We start from the raw sequence: 22598 nt of genomic DNA on the forward strand, positions 1-22598 counted from the left end.
ATATAAAGATATGACTGTTAAATCCTCAATGAGCCTCGGCCATGAATACAGTACGGACCTTCAGGCCGATTGATCACCTGAACGCTCACTGAACGCTGGTGAATGAAGCTCTGATGCGGATGTTGCTTGCCTACTTGCATTTAGGATGCTTGGTCGTGCATATTACGTCGAATCTTACGTGTGATAACAGTCCATTCTCCTTTACACTCATTCAAGTGTACCATGTGACAATAGTGGCAGTTCTGTATGTATGCAATATGTGAGGGTTCTCGGTGCATGCAATATATGAAGAATAATGATATGTGTGCAAGCAATATGTGAGGGTTCTCGGTGCATGCAATATATGAAGAAGAATAATATGTGTGCATGCAATATGTGAGGGTTCTCGGTGCATGCAATATATGAAGAAGAATAATATGTGTGCATGCAATATGTGTGGGTTCTCGGTGCATGCAATATATGAAGAATAATGATATGTGTGCAAGCAATATGTGAGGGTTCTCGGTGCATGCAATATATGAAGAATAATAATATGTGTGCATGCAATATGTGAGGGTTCTCGGTGCATGCAATATATGAAGAAGAATAATATGTGTGCAAGCAATATGTGAGGGTTCTCGGTGCATGCAATATATGAAGAATAATGATATGTGTGCATGCAATATGTGAGGGTTCTCGGTGCATGCAATATATGAAGAAGAATAATATGTGTGCATGCAATATGTGTGGGTTCTCGGTGCATGCAATGTTAGAAGAACAATGATATGTGTGCGTGCAATATGTGAGGGTTCATGGCTCATGTCCTGGGTTCTCGGTTAAGAAGTGCGCAGTCAACCGTGGGTAAATGATCAGGTTTTGATCGGGGGATTGTTCTCAAATTTTGATGGTCAAGATTCGAAGTAAGATTGTGGGTAAATAGTCGGTAACCTGTGATTTAAGTCGTTTATGCAAATTGTGATGACCCGCTCACAATCTATACTACTTATGTAATTAATAATTCTGAGGATTGTGCAGCGCAAACGCAAATAAAAATTTCGACGATTGTTTGCCACAAACTTACAAGTACTTTCAATGCTTTGGCGCCAAAAATGTAATTAAAAATAATTTTGATTGTACTCAGCTAATAACTTAGAAGATTTTATACCATAAACGAACATAATAATTGTAATGATCGTGGATCATGAACGTTCCAAACAATTTCAATTATTGCTTACAAATGGCATGCTTTATCATTCTATAGATTAATACCATGAAAGTTTTCAATTATATTAACCATTATGTACGATTAACGCATCTAAACGTGTCTAACTACTTTACTGATCGTGTACCATAAACGTATAAATTCGTATCTAACACTTTTGACTATTGTTATCGTAAACGTATCACGTAACTTTAACTTGTAAAATGAAGTTATTTAACAAATTAAACGACGGCGAAACATAAATGTATCAAGACCTTTATAATACTCATATCGATTGTTACCACAAACGTCTTTAAATGTAATTAATAACTGTATTTAAATATGAAATAAGTACATGTATTTATTTATGTATTTAAATATGAAATAAGTACATGTATTTATTTATGTATTTAAATAGTTAATAACTGCAATAAACGTATATTACACTTTTTACGATAGATACCCCAAACGTATATCATATAACTTCAACGATCGTGTACCATAAAAGTATCTAATATCGTTGAAAATTGTGTAATATAAACGCATCTAAATATATCAATAATATAAACGATTGATAACGCAAAATATATCTCATAATTTTAACGATTGCCACAAACGTATTACAAACATTTCGAGTTCCGGAAAATTTTATCCTGGCCATGGAAGTTATGCGAGGGACTTTAGAGTTGTGGAGACCAAGCATCGTTGGTTACGACCGCGCTAACAGAGATTCATCTCAAGTGTCATTACGTATAACCGACTGAAGTTTTCCTAAAGTGCGCTATTCTTTTTAAAGCACATGATTAGAAATAAGAATCTAACATTTCTAACAACTTTCTAACATTTCTAGACACCTAAAGTTAAATTGACAACAAGGCGTTTCTTTTTCTAGAGGAATCTTCAAGGTCTTTTTCTTGCAACGCTTGAAAACTGAATAATAATGACCGGTTAGTGAGTTTGATATATTTATGCATCTTCCTCGAAATTGAGAGATAAACCATTAATTTTTCTCAGATAACGTAATGGTTTAATTTTTGAGAATGAAAAAAACAATTACAGGAAACAAAAAAAAATTACGCTCTCTAGGTGAAATTTTCAATTCAGCTAATTGATGTTGTTGCCACCGACACCTTTGTTTCCACCGCAGCTGTGGACGATGTGGCTGCTGCGACGTTCTCGTACGACGGCTCGGGCGACTTCACAGCCTCGGAGGAAATGGTTCGCGCTTACGCCCAACACGGATTCGTAATTATCAAGTAAGGCAATTCATTAGCCTTTTAAAACGTTGATCACTTTAAAAATGCTGGTGCGTGTGCATGCAACTTCTACTGTTTTTGTCAGCCTATTGTTCCTGTATGTTATTATTATAATATAATTTTAATTTATTATGTAATCTATTGATCGACGCCTACGAATTTTCAGATACTATTAGGAAGAACATCCATTATGTTGTTCTATAGGACAATTCATAGGCATCAAATGAGAAACTGAATATTCATCCACCCTCAATCCTAAATTATACCATACGAAAAAGAATCCATTGCACAGGAACCTGTTCAACGAGTCAGAGATGAATTTGATTCGCACTGCCATCGAGAGCCCAGACGGCGTGCAGCGACATGCGTACGGCAGGTCGGACGGTCAGAGGACCGCCAAACTCTGCGTATGGCAACATCCTGGTGATGACGTCACCGGTGTTGCTGTCAGGCTTGAAAAAGTTGCTGGGACGATGGAAAAAGTTGGTTCTAGGAAGTTATTTCTCAAAACAACTGGCAATTTTGTTAATGCAAGCTATTTTCATTGATTCAATATACTTGGAAGTTGTTGACGGCCAAGTATTCACTCATATCAGAGCTATGTATGAAGTTTCTAAAGCTAGTGAATGTCCATGAATATCAACTTACTCAAGCAACTCAATAGCAGTCTAGATATATTGAAAATTTTTTCCAGTTGATGGGTGGAGACGAAGTGTATCACTATCACAGCAAGCTTATGATGAAAGAGGCCAAGACCGGCGGTGCATTCTTGTGGCATCAAGACTACGGGTAATTAAAGTAGAATATCGACTTCATTTAATTTTTATGACTTCTTCGCATTTGATCGTGCAATTTTAGTTTATTTCTGCATATGAATCCTTTCCCCGTAACTTCCCTTGACGTAGGTACTGGTACCCGAATGGCTGTCTTCGGCCAGACATGGGGACGGTGTTCATGCCAGTGGATGCCTGCACGGAGGAGAACGGCTGTCTGCAGGTGGTGCCGGGGTCGCATCAACTCGGCAGGCAGGACCACGAGACGCTTGGAGAACAGCTTTCTGTTGAACGAAACCGACTTAAAGAGGTAATTAGATACATTGAGAACGCAACCTGGGCACAGAGTTAAATTAGAGACGATCAGAACTCAACCTGGGCAAAGAGTTAAAATAGATACGATCAGAACTCAACCTGCGTTTAGAGATAGAATTGGTATGCTCAGATCACAACCGGCGCTTAGAAGTAACCTATAGAAATGATTGAAACCCTAACTGACCACTGACTTTCATCGATCAAAGTTACTAACATCCTCAGAATCGTAATATTTAATAAGCTTGGATGGCACGAACAGGCCACGACTACCGAGGATTTTTTTTAACCTGCGTGTTGTTGAGGTATCAAATTTTCGAGTTTCTCTAAAGTCTAATGAATAAATTTTTACAAGAGGTAATGAAATGTCATGGATCGCGTCTAATGCAATAAATATTAGGTTGCTTATGATTCCTTAACAAATTATCCTTGTGGCTATTAAATTAAGTAGATACATTGAAAACTCGTTTACTGGGCAGTTCGCTCGAAACTGTCCAGTCGAGGAATACTCATCCTTTTAGATGGTTGTAAATCCAATCACTGTTTGCAAGTAAACCCCTCGCTCATTGAACCCAAAATATGTCTACAAGTTTGTAAAGAATTTCATCAACGCAATGTGTACCCCAGATCTTGGAGCGGTACCCACCGTGCCCGGTAGAGATGGCCCCAGGCGACGCCCTGTTTTTCGACTGCAACCTGCTGCACTGCTCGTCCGAGAACAACTCCGACAAGAGGCGGTATGCCCTCGTTTCTGCGTTCAACAAAAAGTTAAACAATCCATTTCTGGAGCATCATCACCCATGTTACACGTTTCTGCATAAGGTTAGTGCACCGTCAATGTATTTGCAAAAAGGCATAAATTTAGTGCAACCACACGCTAAATAGGTACGAGCTAATTGCATCGCATTGACGTTTGTTGTTTTCGATATAAATTTAATTAATGAAGGGAACGAATCGTGTAATATTTTAGTGCACTTATATAATTTCATTATTTGAATGTTTTGGAAGCTAGCCATGTTTGATTACAGAACTTTAATTTCTCCAGCTCCCCAACTCGGCTCTTCTGGAATGCAAGAATGTGACTGGGCTGGACGGCAAGGATTTTTTGGATCCCAAAAATGATACCTCATACATTTCAGGCAACAGTGGTAAAGTCCACTGATCGAAAAATTGACCCCGTTGAAGACATCAGCCAAATCAAGTGCTTTTCGTTAACGTACCGAACGAAGGACGCGTTTAGTTGCTTGATTTTGTAACAACGAACAGGTGTATTCCAAGGGACAGTTCAGTCAACCCGAATAATGATCTATAAATACAGATTTAATTACTGAAACCTTTACTTAGAAATGGTTATAAAACGTTCATTTTATAAGATCAAAACGGCTTTACAACAGATAATTAATATTTTTTATATTCCGTTTTCTGTATCCGATTCGTAATAGTTTTCGCTACAAATTGAGCTGAAAAACACAGAAAACAAAATATTTCTATTTAAGGACAGACCCTGCCCTTTAGCTAAAAAAGGTAGCTAAAGGTGCCCTTTAGCTTTAAGGGTAGACCCTGCTTTAGCTTGTACAATTGTTTGTCAAAACATATCGTTTTCATTTGCGATAAACATGTTTGAGAATTATTAGATCATTTGTTTATTCATTATTTATTTGTAAAAATTTATTCATCCTGCTTTATTATCCATGTTTTCAGTTTACGGACGCTGCATCTGGAAATAATATTGAGACCTCTGTGGATTTTTAACTTCGGAACAAATGATTCGTTGACTTGGCTAATAGTAAGAAGAGATTTACATCCGGCCGTCAAGTAACCGAGATATCTAGCTTTGACGCAGAGTGAAGTTATCGCGTGTTGATGCTTTGGTGCTTACTAAAGAGTTAAATTTGTGGTTCACCGCCAAGCCCCCAGGCGGCCCCAGCTACCGAGCACTTCAATATCCTATGACATTGTTTAAGTAGTAATATCAAAGCGAAACTGTCAAAATTTTGTGCTTATCACTGTGCTACAACTCTTATTTCAACACGTTGATTACGAAGTGGTACATATGTGAGGTACGGCAACAGGCCATGGGCCTATTTCTTCAGCGCCGACACTTCTATTCTATTCTATATGCGTACCATGGAATACACATATTTCTCCCCGACGTAGTAGTACATAATTCAGGATTGCTAGATGGCATTAAAAACGGTCAGCCGTTAATAATGGTCGAACGGCCATTCGTCGTAGAACGATAAATTTTGGAACAGAACTATGCTATGTGAAACCTAACCCTAGATGTTGTGAGCTAAAAGTGACCGTCTGGTGGTGGGGAGCGCAGCCGTGCACCACCAATTTTGTGCACCAATAACCAATAAGCCCTGAATCGAACGCCTTGGATCTCTCCGGAAATCCACCAATCAGCCTTGAACCACTCGGCTTTGTCTTCCTCCGGCCTCGCATAGAACCTGCCGTGCATCACCAGGCCGCGGATCGAATCTGACTTCCGGGCATCGTTAAATTACGTAATTATACGTTCATCGCATCTGAGGTTAGGTTTCAGATAGCATAGTTCTGTTCCAAAATTTATCGTCCATCAACAAGTGGCCGTTCGACCGAGGGCTGGTTCGACCCACGGCCAAGATACGGACGGCTTAAAGTGTTGAAGGCTACGTTCCGGAAGGCAGGAATCATGATGGTCCATTATATCCAGGGCAGTGGTGGTCTTCGGCAGGCGACCCGATACACCAGCACGGCAGGATTCACGCAGTTCCACTGGCGAGCTGGGTTGAATGGTTGATTGATCGCAGTCTGTTGTCCGCTAGTTACAGTGAAAGCTGAAGTCAGGGGGGAGCGCAGCCGTGGGTAACAAAATTGACTCGTAAACAGGCCCTGGCCCTAACGCCAACATCAGTATGCAATATCTACACATAGCCTCAGATCAGTGAGCTGTGTGTAACTCCGGCTAAGTGAGCTAACAGTAAATCCGCTTTGCACAACACAGCCACTGCTTCACAGCGCCGGAGCGCAACAGGCCTTACCGCAACAGAGGCGCAGCCTCGCAGGTTAGGTTAGGTTACCTAAGGAGGAGTCGCCTGCCGAAGATCACCACTGCCCTGGATATAATGGACCATCATGATTTCTGCCTTCCGGAACGTAGCCTTCAACACTTCAAGCCGTCCGTATCCAGGCCGTGGGTCGAACCAGCCCTCGGTCGAACGGCCACTTGTCGAAGGACGTATAATTTTGGAACAGAACTATACTATCTGAAATCTAACCTCAGATGCGATGAACGTGAAATTACGTAATTTAACGATGCCTGGAAGCCATATTCGATCCGCGGCCTGGTACGTGGTGCACGGCAGGTGGTGGTCAAGGCCGGAAGAGGACAAAGCCGAGTGGTGCACGGCTGATTGGTGTAGGTCCGGAGAGATCCAAGGCGTTCGATTCCGCTCCGGCCAGTTGTGCTCCGGCCTGTATGCGCTCCGGCCTGTGACTGAATGGCGCTGTTGTGGTGGGCGCTTTGTGTCAACTGTCAAAAGCCGTGAAGATGCCCGGCTGCGTTACGCTCGGGAAGGTATCCGAATCGCACTCTGGACTTGGTCTATGCTGGAGCCGGATTATCAAAACTTCGTAACTTTTTGTACTTACGACTAAAAGGTTACGTGTTACGTAAGTACACCCTAATTTTGGCATTATCAAAACTTTCGTACGCAAGACTTAGCAAAAAGCGTATTATCAAAACCATCTGGCTAAAGGTGCTTATACACAGGGCTATTAGTTACGTATATTGCTTGCGTCTACTACCGTTTTGCAGGTTGCGAGCCTATACACTAGTATACTGTTTTCGGTATACTGCGCCCCGCACTCCGCAGCAGCGCCCGCGTCAGTGCGACGTTGGGTGTTGTCGAGCGAAGTGTGTACTTGGTGGATTACTGGATTTCATGGAACGTAACCGTAATAACGAGTTTGAGGAGGCGTTCGAGGAAGCTGTTGGTGGCATCGTTGAGGCTCTTGCCGATGAGGTGAAAGACTTTGTAGATCGGCGGCGTAGAGTGTGAGTGAGGGACTGGATTGGTCGAAGAGATAACTTTGGAGCATCATCTTCTTTGTTTCGCGAACTTTCGGCAGAAGATCCCATGGCATATAAAAGACACTTGAGAATGAGTACCGACCAATTCAATGAGCTTCTCAGCATAATTCAGCCACAAATAACCAAGAAAGATACTGCAATGAGGAATGCTATCACTCCCAAAGAAAAACTTGAGGTTACACTGCGCTATTTAGCTACCGGTGATAGCTTCCAATCCCTAGAATTATTGTTTCGCATTTTAGCCACCACAATTTCAAGATTTATTCCCGAAGTTCTGCAATCAATCATAAGTGGATTACAGCAATACTTGCAGGTAAGTTATTAGCGCATTCCTATGCTCATATGTGGGAAATTTTAAAAGCGTGAAGCCATCTGTTATCGTTGTGTCTTTAAAATGATAATTGTGTCAAAGGCTTGCGATTAAATAAGTATATAATTATAAAGAATGAAATAATGAGCTCCATGAATGAAAATAATTGATGTGATAATTATGTTCCAATATTAAGGTTTCACCGTTACAATCTTAACTATAAGCAAATGGATTTTATAGATTTAAAATATATTCCAAATAATCACATACAAAATGTTTACATTAAGGTAAATAATTTTTGGTCTAATATTATATTTTAGACAAAATTTCATACAACCGGGACGATTCCTTTACCTAACAATCTCAATTCAATTACTAATTATTGAAAAGCTACTGAAAATCAATGATTTCATCGATTGTCAAGGCATTGGAATCCATATATGTTGTTAGGGCATTCCTCTTCACTTGACTGGTACGACGATGTACTTCCGAATGGTGATGTTGAAATAATATTGACAGGTGACTGTAACAGGTTTTTCAGCATTTCTTTGCTGATAAGGCTCCGAATCTGTTCCTGCAACATTACGAAGCTTCTGAAAGGAAGTTGCCTCAATTGAAGAGAAATATGTTGAGCAAATGCGTCGTATTGATCCAATGCTTGGTTTGAAGACGACGGTTTACTCGTCGAAACAATATTCTGTAGTTTGTTGATGGCCCTCTCAACTTTCGAAAATTTTGTAATTCTTCTCTTCTTTGCCGCTGGCGTCGCAAATTGGTGCTTTGGCACTGACGTTCCTGCTTCATTTTCTGTACTGTTGAACGGAGGGCCATCATCATGCAGACATTCGTTAACTTCGCCTTGTTGATCTGCTAGGGTATTAGCTTCTGGTTGAATTCAGTCATCAGCTTCTTCAGGGCCGCATTTCTGAAAAAAATCCAAATGTAAAATTAAACAACTCTATGCAATAATTTAAATCTCAAGTATCTGTATTAAATTTACGACATAACTAACTTTTATGTATTGCTATTGCTGCAGGTACCTCAAAATATGGCCGAATGGAAGGAATTACAGAGAAACTTTGAAATCAAATGGAATTTTCCACATTGCTGTGGTGCATTGGATGGCAAGCACGTTGCCATCAAACGACCTCCTGGAAATTGTGCAGAATTTTACAACTACAATGGAGGATACAGCATAATACTGCTGGCTATGGCGGATGCTGATTGCAAGTTCATCTATGTTGATGTGGGCACAAATAGACGCGCTAATGATGGAAGCGTGTTCACGCTGTCTACTTTGAAAAGTCCTATTGACAACAACAGCAGACAACATGTGGGGCAGGTGGTATCATGTATGGCAGGTGGTATCATGTGGTGGTATCATGTATGGCAGGTGGTATCATGTATGGCAGGTGGTATCATGTATGGCAGGTGGTATCATGTATGGCAGAAGGTGTCCCCAGTTTTCACACATTGAAGAATGTGGCAGCAGAAGTAGGCCTAGAAACTCTCAAAAGAGTAATTAAAATAAATGCATAATAAAATAAATTATGAAATAAATTCCTAATTCTGAAATTATTAATTTTAGAATTACTTCACGTATTTCAGGACTGCATGTCCACGTACCTGAATTTCATGGTTTATACCAATGGAGAAACTCCACGGGTATTGCAACCAGAATTTGATTTACCTGTACATGAATTTTAACATAGAATTTAACATATTTTGTTAGACATAATGAATATAAATATAGGCCATCGATGATTATTTGCAATCCTCACTGATTACTAGTATGACTGATAATTGATAAGTAGTATGATTATTATCATGACCTCAACTGAATTACTTAGGCGTAAGTTGAATGATTAATGAATGAGCAAATCATAATTCTATTCAAATTTTCTTATTTTAGTGAGTACAGGTTAATTTATACATTTTTTCTCAATTTTAAATTAATCAATAATTTTGGAATAACACCAAAAGTAATGTGTTTGTGCCGCTATTTGTATAATAGATAAATATTTTGATTTGCAAATTCAAATATGCAAATATAACTTTTGCATTGAAGAAAAAAAAAGAGATTTTCAAGTGAAATATTTTGGCAAAATATGTACAGAGGAATACATATTTCAATAAAGTATATATTCCATATAAATAAGTTAAATCAATTACCCTAACCTCACTTTTAGTTTTACTTTAATTTATTACATAACTGAAAACTAAATTATTTCCCAGAACCAATTTATTTCATAAAATAATGCACACAAGCAACCTCAAATTAAAAGCCCGCAGGGTTAAACAAGAAAAACTTTCCCAAAAATCAAGACATTTAAAATCATAAAAAAATTTATCAGACGTGGCAAAGTCTTTTTATTGCTGGCATAATTCGGTCAGAGGTTATCTAGGAAGACAATAACACGCGCGTGTTTAAACAAAAAGTTGTGGTTAATGAGATTCAAACTGCAAATACTTATGTTGTCTTGACACTCATTGCTCGTTTTCCACCGAATACAATAACTTTAGACCAATAAGTCTATGAAGAGTCATACCTTGAATGTAACACGCGCGTGTTTAAACAAAAAGTTGTGGCTAATGAGATTCACACTGCAAATAGTTATGTTGTCTTGACACTCATTGCTCGTTTTCCACCGAATACAATAACTTTAGACCAATAAGTCTATGAAGAGTCATACCTTGAATGAAGATATGACGCACGAGGTTTCTGCACAAAAATTATAAAGCATGCAAAAGATACTTACTTTTTACTTTCAGTATTCATATATATACTTTATTCTCTCATTTGTGTTAGTACTTTAACTTGATTCTTTATTGTTCTTATCACTTCGTGTTATACTTTACGCACGCTTCTACGATGCGAAAAATATCATTTATTGTAACCGGTACGAGTCACAGGCTTTAGCAATGTTCACTTACAATCCTTAGTTCGTCTCAATGATTGTGAGGCAATCCTTACTTCGTCTCAATTCAGAACGATTTTCGATAACATATTATGATATTAGGCACGCAACGCATCAATAAAAATATAAATGAGGCATTGGTGTTTGGTTAGCCTATGATTTTATCATCAGTGATTGTTATGCAAAAAGTCGATGAGAAATGCGTCACAAGAAACTAATACATGAAAATGTTCCTGTTCTTGCGACTAATGTGGTATCGTAAAACTTTTTCATTTATGCGTGCGTGATATACGTATAGGATGAAAATAGTTAATACTCGTAAAATAAATACATAATTTCAGCTAAACAGAGTTATTCTGAACATGGATGAACGTACTCAGCCACTCACTCTAGAGTTTAAGAATTTCATAAACTCGTGAATTTGCTAAATACTTAAAAAGGTATGAAAAACGCACGAAGTTGAAAACTATGAAAGTTAAAAACTTTTATACGAAAGTAATTAAGTATTCAATCTTCACGGGGCTTAGTAGCAGCATTCAAAATAGGAAAAGCCTTTCAATCTCGCCTTATTACAGCGTCAGGTAAGTTTTACGGACCAAGCATCATTAAAGCCGATCCATTAACAATTTAAAATGAATCCTCACCGCTTTTACTTAATATCCTTCGTACGTATTCTGTTCGAAAAGTGAAATAAATTCACCATTTCAGTTAATATACTAGATGAATCGTCTACATAGAATTTACCACTTTTTTATCAGTTTAAAACTATATTTCCGCTGATTTTCACATAAGACATTGGCCGGTTCAATGAATGGAGTGTTCTTCGTACACATTAGACGTGCTGAAGAGTTTCAACATTCAACATTATTTCAGTCAGAGTCGGCGCACTGCTCTATTTTACACCGTAATAATGACAGGCCCATTCTTCATCATAGAGAGCTATGAAATACGCTGATTTTACACAAAGCTTTGTATTCACATTATCATGAAAAAATTTTGTTCTAATAAATTGTTCGCTGAAATCTTGTTTAAGAGATTTTTGCAAGATTATCGAGAATTCGTTTAACTTTATCAATATTTTTAATCTAGATACCAAATATTTTTTATTGTTTTGAACAATCAACTTGGAACAAAAATAATCGGTTCGAACCGAACGAAGTTGATTTTTAAATATTGTCAATCTTCAATATTTGTATTTTGAATAATACTCAATCATCGATATTCAATTATGAGCTGAATTATCTTGTTGAAAGACTCCAGCTCAATAACTACTCTTCAAAACGCCGTTGCTTAAATTTTCTCAGATTGAAAATTTTTCCTTTTTATTACGTAGCTTTACACGCTAGATTGTTTACATATTTAGGATTGAAAACAAAACACTGATTCACAAAAAAATAACATCAAATTGACAAGCACGGTACAACAATTCAGTTGCTATCCATCAAAGAAAATCAATCCTCATCATCGGTACTATCGCCGATGCGGTACTTTCCTCGTCGATCAGTATCCTATTTCTCTTCGTCGCAATTATCTTCCATTTCGTCTTTGCCTACATCAGCAATTTTGTTTCCACCTTCATCATCAATTTCGTCTCTGCCCATCATCAACTTCGTCTCTGCCTGCATCATCAATTTCGTTTCCGCCTTCATCATCAACTTTGTCTCTGTCTTCATCATCAACTTCGTCTCTGCCTTCATCATTAATTTCGTCTCTGCCTGTATCAGCAACTCCGTTTCCGCTTTTATCAGCAACTTTGTCTCTGCCTTCATCATCAACTTCGTTTCCACCTTCATCATCAACGCCGTCTTTGCCTTCATCATGAACTTCGTCTGGGCTTTAATCATCATCATCTTTATCAAGATCCTATTGATTAGTTGGCACATGATTTAGATTAGCTTCCTTGCCCCTTAACCAAACGGCCGCTCTTCTGCTCATCCGACCCAACAGGAAGCCAGAGTGCTGCTCACTTTTGACACTGTCATCAGAAACTTCCAAATATGCACCCGGTCCATAACCCGGTATGTAGTAGACATCTTGATACTCATCGCACGACTCCTCACTCTGAAATTCCTTTGATTGATCTTCCGTTGATTGCAGCTCTGAAATTGAGTCCGAATTCCGTGAGACGACCAGACCGTTTTGTGAAGAGCTGTCAGGTTCAGCATCAGGTTTTGTATGCAGCACAAGGGCGGTCGGCTATTTACATTCAAAGTCGTTGTCCCTAATTTGACAGAGCATATTACTGATCTTAAGTCGCTCATTGAGCAGCCCTACGTCGACCTCAAGTTGACCCAGCCTCCGTCTCATTCCGAAAATCTGCTCGTCGTAAAGTTGGTACAAATCAGAAATAGCCTGCTCGATGACATCGATTTAGCTTAATTTTCCATCCATGAGTTTCTCGGACTCGTTCTGCAAGAACCGAAAATATTTTTATGATTTTCTCGTATTTTCTCGCTGACTATCTTCTATGGCTTAGTAATGCTTTTCAATTTCAGACGATCGCACTGGACACTGACACCGGCAAATTTTTCGGCCACTTTAATGTTCATTCCTTTCGCTGTTCTACTCACCAAAATTATCGAAGGACTCGTCGAAATTTACTAAGGCGAACTCGTCCTCGGATACGCCTTCGCATTGATGCTGAATTTCTGATGCGTTGACTTCTGAATCAAGATCCATACGCACAGGGGTGGCACTTATCTCATAAATTATTTAGACTTCATCGCCCACATCCAAATGATCCTGTACTGCCTCAGCAGCGCCGGAACTCTCTATCTTCATCTTGTCGTTTACTCCGATATCAGAACTGCACGCGTTGATGTTTTTCGCTGGGCTTTCTTCTATGCTTTCTTAAGTCGACATTATTGACGTGGCGAAAATCAACTTATGTTCTTGCCGAGGTGCGAGACACTTCAGGTGTTTCGTCGTATTCTTGATACTCATTGAGATATCAAAATATTTTTCCGATTATTTTTGCCCGTATCAAGCGTTGAGATTACATATAATTTTAAAATTGCTGAGAAAAATGAGATGATAATACAACCATATTAAGCTCTTACTTGTCGCAGGCCTCAGTATTGACAGTCCCACATCCCAACACGAAAAATCGCGAAGAAAGTTTCCATGAAGTTTCAATTGTATGCACTTGAATTAGCAGCGCTATCATATTGCCAGTAATACAAACATCATTACAGTCGGCAATGCTCTATGTGGGTCTCAGTCGACAGTAGCAATGCTACAAAATTCATAGATTAAAAAGTTCGAGCAGTCGTAAAAGGGCAGCCCAGTTGTTACAGTTCAGAGTACCAAGATTGGCGCAGAGAGGCGCGGGTTCGATCCCAGCTCTGTGCGCCAGTTTCTGGTCAGAATCGGCGAGGATGCCGGGCGGTTAAGCACAGCAGAATTGTAGCAGTGAGTTACGAGTTCGAGACCGCAACATGCTGTGAATATTCCGTCACGTTAAGAATCGGCGACAGGCCTACGGCAACATAAACGCTGACGCTATTATTTATTTTATTATAATATGATCGCGAATATAGTGCTGAAAATATATCAACATTCAAATTATCACTAAACTCTGCCTGAAACGAACTCATCTAACAATTTAATATTTTAATTCAAGCCTCTTACATTGGTAATGAACTGTAAAATAAGGAAATTTGGCATCCACAACCTCTCATGAGTGGAGCGAGCTTCATGTGCACAAAAATGTGATAAATCTCGTTGGTTATAAGCAATTCGGAGTTTGCAAGATTTTCAATTTTGAATACCAAGAAATAGTAATAAATTCACTGTATTATCCTCAGTAGCTGGTGCAGTTACCAATACATTATAGATAACCATTCACCATTCAAAGTTGGACGCTCCTTGTGGTACCTGAGAGCACATGTATTAAGTATCGGACGCATGCAAGAGCTGTTTGCTGTTTAACTAATCTCTTTAGGTAGTACGCTTTTACTTTATTCGTACCTGCTGCGATTATCATCTTGTTGTAGCTAGTATTTTCCTCTCATTGTTGCTGTACTCGTTTATTCTTGCTTGTATTGGATAACTATATTCCATCATTTATGTTGATCGATGCAAGCAAGTATAACAAATGTTACGCGTGACTCAACCCAAGCTCACTCATATGGAAATAAAGAGTTTCTTTCGTCATCCATTGCTACCTAATTCTTTTCATTGCTTTCCCTGTTCATCAAACACAACATGCAATGTTTGTCTTATTGTTTGCCTCTGAAAAGACCAGCGATACCAAGCAATGATTCGTGTCGGTGGTCTTGCAATGGTTGGTACGTGCATGTGCATGGGTGCGGCACAAAAGGTTTGTTTGCGTCTTTAATTGTAGTTTAAAAGTGTTCAAAAGTCGAAAAAACACTTTAAAGTATATAAACTACAAAAGAAGGTGATTAAGATTAAATAAATGGTATTTTTCATGCTCGCATCATATCATACGACTCGAAATACATTTTTAACTCCAGATAAGTCATGCTCCAGCTTCTACATCTACGCGCTAATTACTGATTTCCGCGCAAGTTACACATAATTCGTTCTTTATAACATCTAACTAATATTCTGTTGCTTATCCTATAAACATTTATGTAGGTTATATATATATATATATATATATATCATGGAGTGGCATATATTTTTAAGTTTGTATTCACTTGCTTTTTTACTTATAAGCTCAATGTTCGGGCAGCTAACCTTGAACCTGATAAAATAACGTCCAACTCTTTTTTATCGCGTGGCACACTGCAGTGCACTTCTCCGCACAGTGCAGGTGTGATGTCAACAGTCTGTGTCAACCTAGCGAGTGAGTGGGAGGAACGTAGAATCTTTATGGGGATTAAAAATGAAAATGGCTTAAATTTTCTTATTGTTCTCAACAGCAATATTTTACCTTAAAATTTTGACTGTGACAACTCCAGGTTTGGAAGCTCTGTCCTTAATTGCGTTCTTTGATGTACGGGTTGCCATAGTACTCAAGTCGTACATAGCCAAGTACATAGTCGAGTGTGAACTACACTCACGTTAAATAGAAGTAGATGAAAAGATTCTGGTAATATTTTATATAGCTGTGCCAATTTTTACTGTGACTCAAAGTCAATAAAATGCCTGCCTGACCATAATTCCGTAGTTTTTATTGAGTGGCAGCGAGTTATGTCCAAAACCAAGTTCCTTAATTAATATTATTGTTTGTCAGACTTTTGTCATGTAATTACATTAAATCTATTTCATATGTAAAAATCGGGGTAACTGAAGATTCTTTGTTTTTATTAGTCGACTTGGCTAGGTGGGTATATAGTGTTAATAAAAATTTAGAATACAAATTCCACAATATGATCTTTGTGGACGGTCGTGATTATTATGTGAATTTGCTAACATAAAAATTTATTTATTTGCTCACATAATTGCATTTATGTGACCCAACAATGAAAAATGAAACATGCGAATCCAAACATCAAGTGGTAGACTTGATGATAAGTCGACTTCATCCGTCAGTTGATTGAAAGATGATATGACCGTGTTGTTTTTTGAAGAGGATTGACTAGAAAGCATTCACGAGTAAAAAGTAATGCTTGCTTCTATATCAATTTCAGTTATTTCACCTAAAATGAATTATCCTTTTATTCGATATCCATTTAAAAACATTGGCAGAGAAAACTTTCACTTTTCAGCGCCAAACAAACATGCAAATAATCATTCAAAAATTTCTGCCAACGCAATAATTGATCAATCATCACGTATCAAATTCCAGTTGTTTTGATATCCATTGGCATGACAATACTCCCAATTATAGATAAAGGACCGAAGTATCTAGGAAGAAATAAATAATGCATATGTTACCTTAACTCTCACACATACAAAGTATGTTTTCTACGATTAAGAACTTCTAAGTCCACGGATACCAAGATTTAAATGCCAATTTGCTAATTTATGGTTTCTAACATTGCCAAGAACATTCATATTTTTGAGACTACAATTTGCATGATAGTTTTGCAGTTGATGAAAAGGCGGATATTGCGATATGGCTGAATCGTTCGTGATTATTTGGACAGACTTTAATGGAAGATACTTGGTCTAACTTGTTCACGTGTCACAACACTATTCCTACCGGGCTTTTCGAGTAATTTGCCACAGGTGCTTAACACTCACATCCGTGGGCACAGAAACCAGCAATCACCGTCAACGGCCGTAAAACATTCTTAATATTCTATTCTGCACTCCTAACTTCAATTCTGTCTGTAAATTTGATCTGTCTGTTCTCTTAACTTGATTAATTCTGTTCTATTAACTTAATTAATTAAAAAATTCACACTCGTAACTTCGATTCTGTTTAAAATCAGGAGAATGATCAAGAAATTTATTCTTCATTGCCACACATCCCTGAATATGTTTTAAATTTTCGCTCTCTATGCAGGCGACAGCCCGGCCCCCATGCCCCCCGTGGACCCCGCGCCACCGCCGGAGGGGGGCGGCCGGCCGAGATCTGCGGCGATCGGCATCGACTTCGGGACGAGCAAATGCTGCGTGGCTGCGGTGCGCGACGGTCGGGTGGACGTCCTGGAGAACGAGTTGGGGCAAAGGACGACGCCTTCCTGTGTTGCCTTTAACTCCCAGCAGCGACTAGTGGGCAGCGATGCCCTGGACCAGGCCGTTGTGAACTGCGCCAACACCGTGCACGCCGTCAAGAGCTTCCTGGGGAGGACCTACGAAGAAGTGAAGGATATGTCTTCTCTCTGCAGAATTCAACCAACTTCCTACGATGGGAGATTTGAGAACGCCGTTCAGTAGAAAAATTACGATCAGAGGCTGAGACACGAGCAGGTTGCCGCCATGCTGCTCGGGCAGATGAAGGACATCGCGGAATCCTCTCTGGGTTGCCCCGTGGACCGCGCGGTCATCTCGGTACCGGCTTCGTTCGGCAACGCGCAGCGACTCGCGGTAAAATGCGCCGCGCAAGTCGCAGGACTTGAAATACAGGTGGAGGAAATATGTATAATGTTGTGTTGTCGCCGTCCCTCACCTCCCCTACCTTGATGCCTCCCAACATTTCCTGAACAATTAATATATTAGTGCATATAATGTCAATAATAATGTATAATGTTGTGTAATAAACTAACTAAGATTGTAATTAATTAACTAACTTATACTCACGCAATCAGACAACTGAAGCAAGCAATGAATCCAGTGGATGAATCTGGTGCCAAAAATAATGTTGTGTAATTAACTATGAATGCCTCACGCAATCGGACAAATGAAGCAAGTAGTGAGTCCAACGATATTTATTCAAATTGTTGAATCTCGTCAATTCTTGTAGGGATGGTTGCTCAAGTTCAATATGTGGCCATTATCTATCAATCTCAATAAATTTACGTACCCTTGGCATTCCTAGAAGAAAACAAGGATAAAATTTAAACTCTACTTTTTGTGTACTTGTGTACTTGAATTGGGTTTCGAACTTCAGAGGCGATGCAAGAACTGTCGCTGATAGAGACCCGTTTTAATTCATGAAATAATTTGAGCATCGAAATATTTCTTTCATTCACATAATTGCTGCAGCCAGCTGCCTCTACTCACAAGATTGCTGCAGTCAGCTGCCTCTACTCACAAGATTGCTGCAGCCAGCTGAGATTTGTGCAGCCAGCTGCCTCTACTCACAAGATTTGTGCAGCCAGCTGCCTCTACTCACAAGATTTGTGCAGCCAGCTGCCTCTACTCACAAGATTTGTGCAGCCAGCTGCCTCTTCTATGAAGTCGAAAAAGTTGTGCCAGTTCAAAAATGGCGGAGGGGGGAAGGTAAGGGGGGTATTGTTCTCCTCCCACGTGTCGGGTGCGTTGACATGGCGACGGGAGCGCTGGTCTTCAGCGTCGCCTGTGGGCCGAGGACCTTACAAGTACCAAGCAAAGCTTTAGGTTTTTAATAATTTAAACTATTAGTGAATGTGAGAAAAATGTGTGTTAATGGCGAAGTATGATCTTTTTTGGCGGTGTTTTAAAGTTTGAATCGTTTTTGTGGATATATTGAAGGCATTAAAATATTAGGTTTGTCGGAAATTTTCAGCGATAAATCGGTGTCGGCCTTACGCTGTCGAGTTTATCGAGTTCGGAGTTTGATAGGTAACATGATTAATGAGCTGGATCATTCATCCAAGAGTACCTGCATTACAAATAAAGTTAGTAAATAATTGCATGCTTTTAAAAATGTATCTGCATTCTATAATTCTTTGTGAGTAATCATAATTGTCTCACACAATCGGACAAATAAAGAGAATAGAGTCAGCTGATATTTATTCAAATTGATTTGAACGTGCAACTGGCGTTGATCGGGCCAGTTGTATGAGGAAGCCGAATACGAAAGTTCATATGCTGGAGTCTAGAAATCTTGGAAGAACGAGCGATTCAGTGAAGTGGTATTGAATGCAGAATTTCAAGTTCCTTAATGATGTTGCCCCGACGAGTCCCAGATACTGAAATGAAAATTTAACTGCTTACAAAACAATCAATTGATCAGATACTACCTATGTAGCAACTAATTCCAAATTATGCATCAATTAATAAGGAATAAATGACTAAATTAACGGACCTAAGATTTTGGTGCGTCTCAGTGCTTAAAGCAGTTGGGAGGCATGTAAGAAATATAGAGGAAATCAGTCGAAGGAAGGTACTCTAGACGGAAAAGTAGAAAAGGACAGTTTGAGATTTTGACGTTGGAAAATTGAAGATAAAGATATTGAATCGTGGGTCACAGCACAGGAAACTAGTTCCTCTGCCAATATCAGAGACCACGTTTAACTAATTGAAATTTGAGCCATCAGTAATTGAATATTGATTTGTTTAGAGTACCATAGAATAACATTGCGTACAGAGCGTAAATAATTAAATGGAAAAAAGCAACATTCACACGAACAAAAAGATAGTGAAAAAGTAATCGGGAAGACGTTTAGAATTGCTGAATCTCCCGATGCTTCTCCGGCTTAAGTCGCTGTATACTTAAGAGTTGAAATGAATAACTGAGAATTTATGCAGATTTGAGATAAAGCACGGTACGAGATGGATGACTCTACAATATGAGAGCTGATAAAGGAATGCTGGTCCTAGCCGATACTTGCTACCTACTTAAACTACGGAAAAACTGAATACAACAAAACTCTGAATACAACACAAACAAAACAACAACATCAAGCTAACAAATTTTACGAAGAACTACAAATAATATCAATGGTGGGAAAAATTTCCCACATCTTCAAAGTTCAAAACATGCATATTTTAATTAAAATTTTCCGCAGTATTCCAAGAGCCAGACTCGCGATACCAAACATCTTGACATCCACGCCATCAAATAATGATCACACGTCGCCGACATTATCATCACATCACTGGACCCCATTTGTATCTGAAAAAGTTTCTGGACCCGCGACTACAAAATAATACTTAAACAGTTCTATTGATAAAGCTATAAGTCTGTAATGAAATATCAAGTGATGAATGAAAGATAAGTTTTGGGTAGAATATCTTTGGCCAGTGAGCGGTGCTCAGCTAACTAGTGCGCACTCACTGGAGAAGACACGTGGCCCCGCTGAGTTCTGCTCTGATCTGAGAAATAGAGAAAAATGTCCGGACTTAGTGAAAAGAGCCTTTAGAAAAGATGAAACGCCTTTAGAAAAGTTTGTCGATATTCTTCTTACATTTTAATAGAAGTAAAAACATAATATAAATAATTTGAACGGGGAATTCAGACATGAGCACATTTTGTATTCACTGAGGTTGACAATAATTTTAAACTTTTTTAACCGAAGAGGAATGAGCGCTAATTAATATAAATAATTTAAAAATCTTCAGTGGCACACAAACAAATAATAGCCTTTGATACAAGGCTTCCCTTCCACCAAGCTTTTTTCGTGATATGAACAAAACTCACGCGTTGTCCGTGTAGAGCAGCGTGATGGTGACGATGGTGCAAGAGGCGGTCACACACAAATATAGGCGGTGCAAGGGTCGCACGGCGGCGTAGGGCGACATGTTCCTAGTTCTGCCACCTGTTCAACTGGGCGCTGCTTGTTCAGGCGGCGTAGGGCGACATGTTCCTAGTTCTGCCACCTGTTCAACCGGGCGCTGCTTGTTCAGGCGGCGTAGGGCGACATGTTCCTAGTTCTGCCACCTGTTCAACTGGGCGCTGCTTGTTCAGGCGGCGTAGGGCGACATGTTCCTTGTTCTGCCACCTGTTCAACTGGGCGCTGCTTGTTCAGGCGGCGTAGGGCGACATGTTCCTTGTTCTGCCACCTGTTCAACTGGGCGCTGCTTGTTCAGGTGGACGGCTGAACTCGTACACGCGTCGCCCTCGCGCTGGGCCAATGAAACTTATAAATTATAACTCAGTACTCACTGCAGTGAGTGACAGAGAGCGCATTTTCTCGTCGACGAAAACGTGAAGTCACGGACGGACAGACGGATGGACAGACAGACGGACAGACGGACAGACAGACAGACGGACGGACGGACGGACAGACATGGCGAACACAATAGTGCAATTTTTCCATAAATGAGAAAATGCGCTAAAAATGCGCTAAGAATCTCGGTGCGTGTATTATTTATTTATTATGTCAATTATTTATGAGATCAAGACCTGGGTTATCTTACATATTTTCGGAAAGGCCAATCTTCAACCAATTTTAAACTATAATCTAAATCATGACACATTCCAGAATATTCTTAAAATCAACGAAAATGTCAAGTCACGGACAGACAGACGGACGGGCGGACGGACATAACGAGCACAATAGCGTCTTTTTCCGCAAATGAGAAAATTCTCTAAAAAGAGCTTTTTAATGAGCTTTTTTAAACCTTAAATGGCCCGTGATTTTGTCGACGAAATGTTTCTATATAAGAGGCTGGTATTTTTATCATATATTAATGATTTTTGGGTATTCACTCGTCAATTGTGCAAATGCGCTATCTTGAATTCAGTTTTATACTATAAAATATAAATGTTGCGTATGTTCAATGTATTTCGGATTGTTTGCCAATGCTTGATTGCTAAAAATATCATTATGGTTATAATGTTTAGCCAATAAAAGTTTAGTTGTAATTCGTGTTTCGTTTCGAAAGCAACGTGATTGCGTTCCATCGTTTTACTTAAGCACGAATGAGATAGGATGCGTGAGTAATGTGAAGAAATGCGTAACGAATGAAAACTTAGGGGAAACAAAAAGTAAGGTAAAGAAAACTGTCGGTCTCGCTGTTTCTCATTCAGATAATTACGAAAGATCGAAAATTCTCCGTGCTTTTTTTCTGGGCCGTAAAAATAAGAAACTTTTATGAAGTTTAGCTAGGCCTAAAAATTCAGTGTCTTCACACTGCGATTTACTATTTATTTGACATATGTTTATAGCCAAAAATTAATAACAGAAACTACATTAAAGTTAACTGAAAACTTAAAGTTAACTGAAACAGTCGTAAAAATATCAATTTTCTTAGGCTAGCTGCCGGACGGAAAAAAAATTTACTAATGCAGTTAATTTCACTTGAGATTCGAGAGACGCCAACACCGAGCCGCTGCCAGCGACAACAATAACTGACGCTAACTGCACTTGGGTTTGGGGTGAGCAGCAGGGGTGTGTCAGCTGAGACATCAGCCGAACACTTGTTTCCTGATACCTGGAGACATGCAGTACAGGTGTGTACACTGTGGGGCAGGTGTGTACACTGTGGGGCAGGTGTTTACACTGTGGGGCAGGTGTGTACACTGTGGGCAGGTGTGTACACTGTGG

General features: G+C 39.3%; 2 protein-coding genes across 3 annotated transcripts; one reads left to right on the plus strand and one right to left on the minus strand.

Annotated features, from left to right (window-relative positions):
- The first annotated feature begins 1904 nt into the window (after window positions 1-1904).
- LOC108681976 (L-proline trans-4-hydroxylase) lies at window positions 1905-5192 on the plus strand. 2 transcript variants are annotated; one of them, XM_047882046.1, is made up of 7 exons: window positions 1905-2127; window positions 2328-2436; window positions 2729-2918; window positions 3131-3225; window positions 3342-3519; window positions 4149-4258; window positions 4567-4671. In XM_047882046.1, exons 1-7 carry the CDS (start codon window positions 2121-2123, stop codon window positions 4601-4603), a joined length of 726 nt encoding a protein of 241 aa, XP_047738002.1. In that variant the 5' UTR covers window positions 1905-2120; the 3' UTR covers window positions 4604-4671. The 2 variants fall into 2 exon arrangements, with proteins under 2 accessions (XP_047738002.1, XP_018026550.1); XM_018171061.2 differs by having other exon boundaries at window positions 1907-2127; window positions 4149-4343; window positions 4567-5192.
- A 7216-nt stretch (window positions 5193-12408) lies between these two features.
- On the minus strand, window positions 12409-13506 carry LOC108681972 (prostatic spermine-binding protein-like). The gene is made up of 3 exons (XM_018171057.1): window positions 13398-13506; window positions 12795-12926; window positions 12409-12656 (listed from the first exon to the last, which is right to left on the minus strand). Exons 1-3 carry the CDS (start codon window positions 13504-13506, stop codon window positions 12409-12411), a joined length of 489 nt encoding a protein of 162 aa, XP_018026546.1.
- Between the last annotated feature and the right edge of the window lie 9092 nt (window positions 13507-22598).

Source organism: Hyalella azteca, unplaced genomic scaffold (genome assembly GCF_000764305.2).
Source record: "Hyalella azteca isolate HAZT.00-mixed unplaced genomic scaffold, Hazt_2.0.2 contig9543, whole genome shotgun sequence".
NCBI lineage: Eukaryota > Metazoa > Arthropoda > Malacostraca > Amphipoda > Hyalellidae > Hyalella > Hyalella azteca.